Below are 12,322 nucleotides of genomic sequence, written 5' to 3'. Positions count from 1 at the left end.
GTTCACCTTGAGCACATGTGACAGACGTGAAAAGGTCTGGAGAAGCCATGGAGAACGTTATGCTGCCTGTAACATCGTTCAGCATGAGTGTTTTGGTGGTGGGTCAGTGATGGTCTGGGGAGGCATATCTATCGAGGGATGCACAGACCTCTACAGGCTAGACAATGGCACACTGACTGCTATTAGGTATCGGGATGAAATCCTTGGACCCATTGTCAGACCCTACTAGTGCAGTGGGTCCTGGGTTCTTCCTGGTGCACGACGTGTGCAGAGAGAATTCAGGCAGCTCCTGGAAGATGAAGGAATTGAATGGCCCCCACGCTCTCCTGACCTAAATCCAATAGAACAGCTCTAGGATATCATGTTTCAGTCCATCTGACACCGCCAGGTTGCACCTCAGACTGTCCAGGAGCTCAGCGATGCCCTGGTCCAGATCTGGGAGGAAATCCCTTAGGGCACCATCCGTCGTGTCATTAGGAAAATGACCTGATGTTGTCAGGCATACCTACAAGCATGTGGGGGGGCCATAAAAACTACTGAGTACCATTTTGAGTTGCTGCAATGAAATTTCAGCAAAGTGGACTAACCTGCTGCATCATTTTTTCACTTTGATTTTTGGGCTGTCTTTGAATTCAGTCCTCTGTAGGTTGATAATTTTCATTTTCATCAAACGATGGGTCATCCTTACATTCCTAACACATTACCCAGTCCATATCCGTATAGATATCCAGCATGATATTTTTCCCTGTTGAGAGCTGATGTGTTTTCAAAGTGTTCCTTTAATTTTTTTAGCACTGTAGTTCCACTTTAAGTACACAGTGAATGCCTAGAAGTCCCAAAAAAATGGCTATTGAACGTATCAGTGATGAAATTTAGTGTAGACGTTTTATAGATTAATCAAGTTTTATAATACGCTGTGGAAACATCCTTATCTGTCACATTTTATGTTTTCATATTTTTTAGCAGTCTCGAGCTCCACTGATGTGTCTTATGTTGATCTGGATGCTACAACAACAGCATTGCCAATTCATGATGAAAGCATCCTATACACTGGATTGATTTCACAACCACCCTCCTTTCAACCTTTAACTCAATGGACAGCATGTCCGGAGTATATTTCACATGAAAGTGTTAGCTGTCCTTATACAACAGATATGTATGTTCAGCCAATGTGTCAAGGTTATACTGTGGTTGGTCCCCCTTCTGTATTAACATATACTTCACAGCCTCTTCTAACAAATTTTACAGTAAGTATGCTATAACTTTTTTTATAAATTCCTGGGGAACAGGTTTACAGTGCTTTTTTTTGTGTGTCACAATAATGTGTCATTATTTATTTAAAAGATGAACAGCTACCTACATGGCCAGTAAAATAAAGGAAATATATGATTTACTCATCCTTTCAGTTTAAAACAAAATTGCTTTCCAATGAAGAGATTACTCTGTAAGGACCCTTTCGCTCAAAGGGTCTGATCAGGTCAGCAGTTTTTTTTAGGCGGAACTGATCAGAGCTTCTATTTACCCCTACGGACCGGTGGATATAAATGGATTTGTGTCCATTTACACTCACCTACCTCCAATTTGATCCGGCCCACTGAAAAAAAAAAAAAACAGAAGGGGATCTGCCTCCCTCTATCTAAGCAGATCGGAGGTGTAAAGTCTTTTTACTCTCAGTCACCCACAGAGCAGAGCTGGCTCTGTCCATGTCTGCTCTGCCTGCTGATCCAAATGGAGTCCGCCTGTGTGAAAGGGGCCTAGCTGTAAATGTCAGTGACTACATTGGATTGTTGGTAATTTGTAGCACATTCACAATGTTATTCATGCAGAAGTGTAGTTACAAGTGTCCTGCTGCTGTCATTTGCACAGGGGCAAACCAGCTGTGCGGATGTAGCCATGAATGTATCCTTGGCTTAATCAAGAAAGTGAAGCTCTGCAACTTCAACACTTGCAAACAAAAATCTTGTTTTTCTGTTTTGCCTAATCTTATATCTTTTGATATATTATTTGTTGTAGGTTTATCAGAAAATGAATGCGATTTATGTAATGTATTCATACTGTATCATATAGTAAACATGTGCTGAGAGGAAAGTGACTGCTCTCATTGCTGACTTTCTTTTCGTAATGGTAGCCTCTTAGCCATTCTTAATTATTATCTGCTTCCCGACTGCCCTATAGCAGAACTACTGCTACAGGTGAAAAGGCCAGCGCAAAATCACGTATATATACATAATTTTGCATTTCTGAGTAAGGGGCGCGTGCATGCCGCCCTGCCCGTGCCGCCATTGGCAGCTACAGTTGTCAATCAACGGGTGCCAGCTGGAGATTCTCGCTGGCACCCGGAGATCGCCGAGGAACACTGACAGGGGAGAGGTCTGTATGTAAACAATACATAGCAGAGTAATGCAAAGTAGCATGCTTACATAGTAAAACACACACAGGCCACATAGTAAAACAGCACACAGTTAACCCTTTGATTGCCCCAGATGTTAACCCCTTCCCGCCCAGTGTCATTAGTGTCATTAGTACAGTGGCAGTGCTTTTTATTAGCATTGATCACTGTATTAGTGTCACTGGGGATGTCAGTGGCAGTTAGTCAGTTCCCCCCAGTGTCAGGATGCCCGACACAGTCCCGTTATATGTCACTGATCACCGACATTACTAGTATAAAAAAAAAATTCCAGTATATATACACCCATTTGTAGATGCTATAACCTTCACGTAAAACAATTAATTTACGAGTATTGGGATTTTTTTTTAGCAAAGACAGAATACATTTTGGCCTAAATTTATGATGAAATTAGATTTGTTTAATTTTTTACTGGATATGTTTTATAGCAAAAAGTTAAAAAAAAAATTCAAAAGTGTTCTTTTTTTGTTTATAGCGCAAAAAATAAAAATGCACAGGTGATCAAATACCACCAAAAAAAAGCTCTATTTGTGGGAAAAAAAAGAATATACATTTCATTTGCATGACCTTGCAATTGTCAGTTAAAGTAACACAGCGCTGTATCACAGAAAATGGCCTGGTCAGGAAGGGGGGTAAATCCTCTGGAGGGCAAGTGGTTATACCAGTTTTGGATAAGAGTTTTAAAATATATTGCAGCTTTTGGATAAACATAACAGCCAGGGCCGGTGCAATGATTCTTGTCTAGGCAGGTGAAGGTGCACTTTGCCTTGTTTTCGTAGGTGTGTGAGAAGGGGGCTTTAAAATGTTTTAATTTTTTTTTATGTATCTCTTTATATGCGTAAAACTTTTTTGGTTGTTTATTTATTTATTTTTACATTATTTACTATTATTGCTATCATATAGAGTACCAATATCCCCCTATGTGATAGCATACAGGTGACAAATTCTCTTTATGGAGACACCCGGGGTCTGTTAGACCCTGGATGTCTCTTCTCTTCTCCACTGCAACTGTTGGAACACAGACCGTGTTCCATCAGCCACTTCCCCCAGCACTGATCTCAGAGAATGACAGCTTTGGTCCAGAAAGTGATGTCATACATGTGACTTCATGGTTTGTGTACAGGAGAGACGCTGAGCGGATGGTGGTTTCCTGAGCTCCTGCCACTCTTCCCAGCAACACCTGCCATGACAGCATTGGGCTCAGGGGAGGGGGGGGGTATGGGGGCATCACACAACGTTGTGGAAGTAATAAGCGGATTCACAGCCACTTATATCACTTCCACATGAAAGCTGACAGTCAGCTTTACTAAAGTACACACACTCCTGGCAGGTATAGCGATGAGGAGTGTGTAAAAAAGCACATGTCTGCAGCACTGTTAAAATCTGAATCCTCAGATCCTCCTAAACCACCTGGCTCCAACCCTGATAACAGCCATACAACTAACATTTCTAGGGATTGTTGGGACCCTTACTTTTTAACATATTTATAAACGATATAGGTTCAGGGAATAAAAGTACCATTTCAGTCTTTGCAGATGACACCAAGCTGTGCAGTGGAATAATGTCCTTACAGGATGTCTTCAACTTACAAGGCAACCTCAATGCACTGTTTAATTGGGCAACTATGTGGCAAATGAGGTTTAATGTTGATAAATGTAAGGTTATGCACTTGGGGGCTAAGAATATGCATGCATCATACATACTGGGGGGGGTACAACTGGGGGAGTCAATGGTGGAGAAGGATCTGGGAGTTCTGGTAGATCACAAGCTTAATAATAGCATGCAATGCCAAGCTGCGGTTTCTAAAGCGAGCAAAATCCTCTCTTATATTAAAAGAGGTATAGACTCCAGAGAGAGAGATATCATATTACCCCTGTACAAATCATTAGTAACACCTCATCTGGAATATGCAGTTCAGTTTTGGGCACCAATTCACAAAAAGAACATTGGGGAACTGGAGAAAGTACAGAGAAGGGCAAATAAACTGATACGAGGCATGGAGGAGATCAGCTATGAGGAAAGATTAGAGGAACTAAATTTATTCTCTCTTGAGAAGAGAAGATTAAGGGAGGATATTACAGAGGACACCTGGAGGAAAAGAGATTTAACCTCCACCTATGGAAAGCTTCGTAGTAAGAGCTGTGAAAATGTGGAATAGACTCCCTCAAGAACTGGTTCTTGCCAGCTCAGTAGATTTTGACCCCTTCACGACCAGGTCTTTTTTTATGCTATTTCGCACTGTGCTACTTTATGCGCGGTCATACAACACTGTATGCAAATTAAATTTATATAATTTTTTGATCACCACTCTTTTTTAAATTTTTTATTATATAAACAAAATAAAATTGGAAAAAAAATTATTTTCTGCTTTCAGTTATGAAACATGTCCAATAAAAAAAATCTAATTTATTCATAAATTTAGGCCAAACTGTACTCTGCTACATGTCTTTGGTAAAAGTTATATAATCTACAAACTATGGTGTATATGCTGAAAGTTACTCAGCTATGATGCTATATTAGTTATGGTGGTGTTCAGCTACTTATAGTGGGGCTGTGATAGTGTGGCAGCAATCTGACACTAGCTGACACTTGCTGGGTGGTACACTAACTTACACTGACATCAATAGTGAATCAGTGATCAGTGCTAATACTGTGCACTGTCACTGTACTTTTGACACTGGATGAGAAGGGTTTAACAGAACTCTGTGTGGGAACAGACACTGCTGATGAGCTGATTTCAGCCACAATCACTGGGGCTGAAATCAACTGCCACACTTCTGCTATGTCCAATTACAGCAGGGGTTGGAACTCGGAAGAAAGGTGATCATGTACATGTACGTGATTGTGCCTGTGTGTGCGCCGCCTGCTTGCAGTATATTTACTGCAAGCAGTCGGCAGGTTGTTAAAAAAAGGCCTGGATGCATTCCTAAATGAATATAATATAACTGGATATAAATATTTGTTTTACAAAAACAGGGTGTTTTATTGTAAAAGGAAGTATAAAACATTATAATAGGTACATAATACAAACATTTGACATGAAAGTTATAGTATAGAACAAGTGAGTAGAAACAATATATTGCATAACATCCAGTGTAGGACAAGAGGAAGGGAAGAGCGAAACGATCTGCACACAATAATCATAAAAATCAGTCCAATAGTGCCGCAATAGAAAATGTTTGAGGAGATAACCCAGGGGTGAAATTAATGGAAACCAGATATCCAGGAAAATAGAAAAGGGGGAAAAAAAGGGGGGAGAGACGGGGGAGGGGAAAAAGGATGGAAAGAAGGAGGGAGGGAGAAAGAAAAGAGCACAAGAAAGAGGGAAAAAGGGGGAAAAGAAGGGCGATGCTACCATAAGTCCCCACTCCAAAATCCAAGTAGAGAATAATGGGTCACCACAATCCCTCAGTGAGAAGTCTAGGGGAGCCACACCTTATCATAATTCCATGGACAGCCCCTGTTGATATAGGTAAGCTTGTACATTGGGATTGTCGCATCCACAGCCATTTCCCAGGACGACATCCCCAGAATTCCACTTCAATAGAATCTCTATTTTAGCATAATAAAGGAGATAAGATATCAACAACTTCAGATGGTGGGATCGTTGCACATCATCATGAAGCCCCAACAATTCTAAGGCAGGTGAGAGGGTCAAGGACAACTGAAGCCATAAATTAATTAGATGAAAAAAAGACCAAAATAAGACAATTCTAGGACATGGCCAAAACATATGTAGAAAGGTACCAGGATGTAACCTACAATGAGGACAGGTAGAGTCCCACTCTGGGTATATCCGAGAGAGCCTCAAAAGGGTAAAGTAGACCCTATGTAAAAATTTAACCTGTATGAGCTTATCCCTGGAGGAGGTAACCAACTTAGGACCCTGTTCCAGAGCCTCTGCCCAATCCTCCTCATCCAGAGAAGGAATATCTTCTTTCCATATAGCCCATAATTTCTCAACCTTAGTGGAATTAAGACCAAGCAACATTCTATAGAGGGCAGACAGTGGTTTGTAGAGGTCCTCCTGGGTCAACAGCTCCTCGACAGGGTCCCACTGAAGGATAGGTGGCTGTGGGAATTGGGCCCTGGCAACAGTTGGAAATAACGGAAGAACATCTTCTGCAGGAGACAGAACTTCTGGGAAAGCTAATACCATATCTAGCCAAAAGGTGTGGGTGTGGGATGGAGTGAAAATGAGGGAGTGTAGGATTACCCCAAAGAGGTTCGGCTAGGGAGACATGGTTAGGTTGAAGGAAACATCATCTAGCCAAAATCCAAATTCGTAAAGTAGCCTGCGTCTGTGCAGGAATGGTGTCATACGTCCTACGTCCCCAATAAGGGATATTGTGGAGATCTGCTAAAGATCCCAAGCAGGCAGGTGGGCAGATGGCAGCATTGGACCTAAATTTCCCAAACCACCAGTAAACCAACACCAGCATCGCTGCCCAATAATAGATTTGAAAGTTTGGGAGGGCCAAACCCCTCATGTCAGCAGGGAGATGCAAGGTGGATTTTGCATCTATTTCCCTAAAAAAGATGCAGGGATCCAAATTGGGCAATTTCAAAAGAAATAGTTAAACTTAGGCAGGATCATCATTTTCAATAGATTGATACAGCCTATCAAATTTAAGGGAAGAGCTGACCAGGTTCGACACCGCTCTCTCAGAAGGGACAAAAGGGGGAAAGGATTATGGCTAAGGTACTGGGTCACATCTCTAGTCATCTGGATCCCTAAGTAGTGGAATTCCACTACCCAAGAAAGCTGGGTGTCAGCAGCCCCAACATGGGCACTATCGTCTATGGCGAGAAGCAGAGACTAATCACAGTTAATACTTATAACTGAGAATGAACTGTAAAGATCGAAGAGCTCTAGAGTCACGGTGAGCGACGGGCCCGCATCATGCAGATACTGCAGGGCATCATCTGTGTGTAGGGACAGCTTTTCCTCCAGAGCCCCTACCCTCAGCCCCTGAATAGAATGGGATTCCCTAACCAAAATAGCTATAGGCTCCAGCGCCAGGGCAAAAAGGCCAGGGGACAATGGAAAACCCTGCTGGGTCCCACGGTGTAAAGGAAACAGATCAGAAATCCAATCATTAGTGCGGACCCTCGCTTTGGGGTCCCTGTAGAGAAGCTGAACCCAACGAAGATACCTCGGACCAAAGCCAAACAGTCGTATAACTCCCTACAGGTACGTCCACTCCACACAATCAAAAGCCTTTTTGGCATCTGAAAGGATGATTTTCTTTATCCCGTCAGAGACCCCCGGTCTGTGGAGAGATTCCTGGTTTATCAGCAGAATTCTGGGAACACCCCTTGAACACGGAAATAACGGCAGCTTATGTTCAGAGATGTTCAAAGTTTATTAGACATTACTAAGATTTTATAGGATACAGAAAAATAAAGGAGGGGGGAGCGAGTTTCAAAACTGTAACTTGTAAATTTCCATCATGAGCTAACTACATGAAACATGACATATACATTTCTTGGTACAAATTGTTTTGGCTAACTTTCTGAGAAACAACCAGACAAAGACATTGTCAGGGTCATGTTAGCTTCTGTTGATACATCCTTGAACAACTAAAACAGTTTCATTAAGCTTCTAATATATCTGCAAAAAGCTAACTTAATACTTAAAATGGCATACATTAACAAAATGGAGGTTATCTAGATCCTTTCAGCATCCAGAGAGGAAGTTACGCCAGGATTGTCATGTTGCAGAGCCAAACTAAAAAAAAGGCGCCATATATTGATATCAGTACCCTTCCCCGGCATAAATCCACATGTATCAAATCCTCAATAACTGTGGACAGGCGAGTAGCATGAATTTTCACAAATATCTTGGCATCAACATTAAGCAACGAGATCAGCCGATAGGAGGCACAATCTAATGGATCCTTGCCAGGTTTGGGAACCAAAACAATAATAGCCTCCTCCATGGATGCAGGCAGGGTCTCCAGAGACAGGAGCTTAGCAAAGAGGGAAGTTAATCTAGGAGCCAGATGATCAATAAATTGAGAGTAAAATTCAGTCGGGAGGCCATTCATCCCAGGTGTCTTTTCCAGGTGACTATCGCCTCCTGCACCTCCTCCAGAGAAATCTCAGCCTCAAGCCGCTCTCTGGCCACAGGAAGGGAAAATTGTCTAGGAAGGCAGTCAGGTCCCCAACAGTGAAGCAAACTGTAGAAGAGTAGAGGGCCTGGTAGTATTCAAGAAAACAGGCATTAATTAGAGCCAGGGAGGAGAGCAAAGCCCTCCCCCTCATCTCAGACTCTACCAATGTGGGTGGCGGGGAATTTACCCTTTGCCAACCTTGCCAATAACTTGCCATTTTTATCCCCAAATTCAAAGACCCTCTGGGCTGAAGCCAAAAGAGCCTTCAAAGAATTGTCTTTGGCTCAACTCGGGCTAAAGACAAGTCCCACAGCAATCGACGCCATGCCAGGTAGTGGTCCCGACAGGGGTAATTTGTATAAACAGCCTCCAAAGTTTTGGAGGTATCCTCCAGATGGACCAAGGAGGTGGATATAAATATTTAGAGGTAATAACACCAGGGGTAGTTGATCCAGAGAATATCCAATTGTCTCCTGAAACATTTTTCTCCCACTGGAGCGAATTGGATCATGCTTAATTTATTTTATTTTTTTGCCTTCCTCTGGATCAACTGTGGGTATAGGATTGTGTATATGGGGGTTTTCAAATCTTTCTCTTGTTTGTTAAACTAGATGGGTGAGTGTCTTTTTTTAATCTCAGTATGTAACTACTGTATATAACATTCCAATGATGTTATTGTCCAGAGGTATTTCTTTTACAGCATAAGAAATTTTTTTTAAATCCAATGGTTTTTGGAGGTTTGTACAGAACCCCTTTATCAAAGCTTGAGGCTCTTTCACCACCAGCTGCGGAATCCCACTTCAGACGAAAAGACAGCCTAAAGCCGACCATACATAGGTCGAATTCCAAACAAATTTTCCTTTGAATATTGAAAATTTTGTGCGTTTTGTAATGCGATGGTGCCACCATTGATTTCAAAATTTGACCAATCAAGCCTTTAATTTTATGTTGCTACAGAAAGGAAATTTTGTGGCTGAGAATCTTCTTTTCTTTCCAGGTCACAGCTCATGTACATTTCTTTTTCAGTTATATTTTTCGCATGATTTTCCCATCATTGATGAGAAATAAGTTTAAAAAAAAAAATTTCAACACATCCTATCGTTCAGATTCGATGGCTGCACGATGACTGTTTCTGCAGCCCACTAATGGTGCAAAATTTTAATGAAATTCAAAATTACGATTTTTGAAAGAGAACTTGTTTGGATATTGACCCATGTATGGCCTGCATTACTTCTGATTACTACAAAGTCATTAGAGCCCATGAATTTTCCACATAGCACATTAAGCCCTGATAATAGGCGGGTACTGTACAAACCTCATAAATACTTTCAGGATTTTTTAAATTATAAATTCAATTGTTCTGGACTCTAAAATGTTTGGTGTGGTGATCTGGATTCTTCCAAATTCCTGGATCCCACTCAAGGCTAAACTCCTTCTTTTTCAGAGCTATTGTGCTGTACAAATTAGACTTCATTCTGCCCTGTAAAATGTAAATAACAGACGATCCACTTCCTTTTACACCCTCTGAGACTACCATTAGAGTCACAGTGGTATCCTTTCAGGTTTTGATTAGGCAGGACAGCAGGATTGGGGACCTGGAACAGATAAACAACTGTAGCCAACTGCAATCTCCAACATTTGTATAGTGAGCTGGTGTGAGGAGTACAATCCTACTGGGTCTCTTATCCTCCATCATTCTCTTTAAGGGTAAATTTACACCAGCCACTGCATTATAATGTAGAGGCTGGTTTGTGGTGCAGGCAGGCTGGATGTGCTAATCTCGACACTCTGCTCTGTTTACTTTTTTCAAACAAATTTATTCAAATGTCACCCAGAAATCTCATAAAGTTCACTTGGCCACTGCGCGGTGTAAGGCACTGGCTTGTCTTATGCTGGCTGTGCTGAAAAAAATGTAGGGCCTGCCATTATTTTTTTACCACACACCACCTCAACACAGTGGTGTGAGCTCAACACACAGGAAACAAGTTATCTTGACTTGTCATGCTGTGGAACTGCGCTGGGATAGACGCCCAATGCAGTCCCACTGCATCTGGTGTGAATGGACCCTTAAATAATTGCTTGTCAATAAACTGCCATTATGGCAAGCCTAACCCATCACTAAAGTAGATCTAAAGTTTTTAAACTTCTTTTTATCCTTTGTTGTACCTCAGTGCCGTTGATGTTCTTTGGCCCAATTCAGCCACATGCATTTGTTTGCATACACTAGCATCAGCTCATAGCTTGAACATTGTTTCTTAGAAATGGCTTGCTGATAGAGATAATAGTGGACCTTGCCTGCGAAATGTGTACTGGCATGGCTGCTTTTAGTCTTTATCAGGGGTATATGACCATGGTAAAAATGCAAGAACACAATTGGGAAAAAGTTGTTGCCACATAACAGGAAGTGCCTGAACAAGGACTTTCATACCATGATCAGCAGGTAATATTCTAATGAAAGCTACACATTTAAATAGACTGAACCATCTTTTGGAATTACATTAACATGTTAAAGCTTTTATGAGATTTTAGTGATTAGGTTTAGATCTAATTTAACTTCCTCCAGGTCTATATCAAGACAACATGAAATACTGCAACAAACAAATCTGGTTATGGCCAGAATCAGTATGTTATGAAAGGTGAATGTGATAAATGCAATCCTGTTACATAGTTTGTGTTTCTTAATTCTTACTTGTGGTATCATTATAATATATGTTTACTTTGCAGGCACGAAACAGCACTCAGTGTGTTGCTACTCAGTTAGAATATGCCGATCAGCAAACTTCGCTGACTTACTTCCCGTGGGCTCAGCCAATTCCAACTCTGCCAACAGCAACTCACTCTATACCCTACCAAGCAACAGCAACCACAATCCAAAGCCCACAGTTTGTCCCAATACCAATTTCTTTACCAGATCCTGTGCCAGAAGAACTGAATCACTCGAGGCAAGCCATCAACAATGTGCCCATTGAAAAATTATTACATGGAGAAGAAGGGAGTGACTCATATGCTCTTAATCATACTCTGTCTATTGAAGGGCTTTAATTGATGTTTCCTGAAAAATTATTAAATAGCTTTTGGTTTGACATTTTCTGATGTCTTATTAGGTAACAGATATATTTTCTATCTGTTATTTTAAGGGTCAGTTTGTCCAAAAGTGATATTTCAGATTTTGGTTGATTCTGGAGAGTTAAACCACCTCACATCCAGGCGCATTGGATGCCTGTATCCTGTGCCGTGTGCTTTGGCTCATTCCTCCAAGTCACTGCTGTGTTTAGTAAAGACATACTGGAGGGCTGGAGAAAGGAACCACAGTACATGGGCAGCGGAAAGAGGGATGCAGTCATCTTATACAGTGTTGAATGCTGACGCTGTGGAATAAATTGATAATAAGCAACTGAAGAGGTAAGTATAGTAGCCCTACTAGTTGTAGGGAACTGGGCTTTCAATGTATTAAAAGTGGCACTTTACCTATAACAACTTGATAAAAAAATAATGTTTTTTTATTGAGAAACAAATACTCCACATTAATAATTATGCTACCAAAATTAGTGTGTTCTGTAAATTGCCTCCAGCATTATTCCTGTTTCTCCTTGCAAGAGCCTGACATTTTGTTGAAGCCCAGAGTCCTGAGCAATCATTAAATGTTTAGGTTGTCAGCAGATTGGCCTCAAATTCAGCACAGTACCTAAAAATAGGGAGCAACTGAGAATGTACAGGGCAGGGTGACACAGTAAATAGGAAAACAAGGGAGGCGCCACTGACTGTAGTATTAGTATGTGGTTTAATACAGCAAAGGTAA

The 12,322-nt window shown here is 41.3% G+C and overlaps 1 protein-coding gene across 1 annotated transcript in view; it reads left to right on the top strand.

Annotated features, from left to right (window-relative positions):
* The window catches only part of POU2AF1 (POU class 2 homeobox associating factor 1), a 97,305-nt gene extending 85,699 nt beyond the window's left edge, over positions 1-11,606 (top strand). Inside the window, exons 4-5 of the mRNA XM_089670233.1 lie at positions 964-1,247; positions 11,248-11,606. Of these exons, the coding sequence (XP_089526359.1) occupies positions 964-1,247; positions 11,248-11,565 (602 nt within the window). The 3' untranslated portion in view covers positions 11,566-11,606. The remainder of the gene's footprint in view (positions 1-963; positions 1,248-11,247) is intronic.
* The last annotated feature ends 716 nt before the right edge of the window (positions 11,607-12,322 follow it).

The sequence above is a fragment of the Staurois parvus genome, unplaced genomic scaffold, assembly GCF_062004578.1.
Source record: "Staurois parvus isolate SC_StPar_1 unplaced genomic scaffold, SC_StPar_1.0 ptg000087l, whole genome shotgun sequence".
Lineage (NCBI taxonomy): Eukaryota > Metazoa > Chordata > Amphibia > Anura > Ranidae > Staurois > Staurois parvus.
This window is presented reverse-complemented; position numbering and strand designations above follow the sequence as displayed.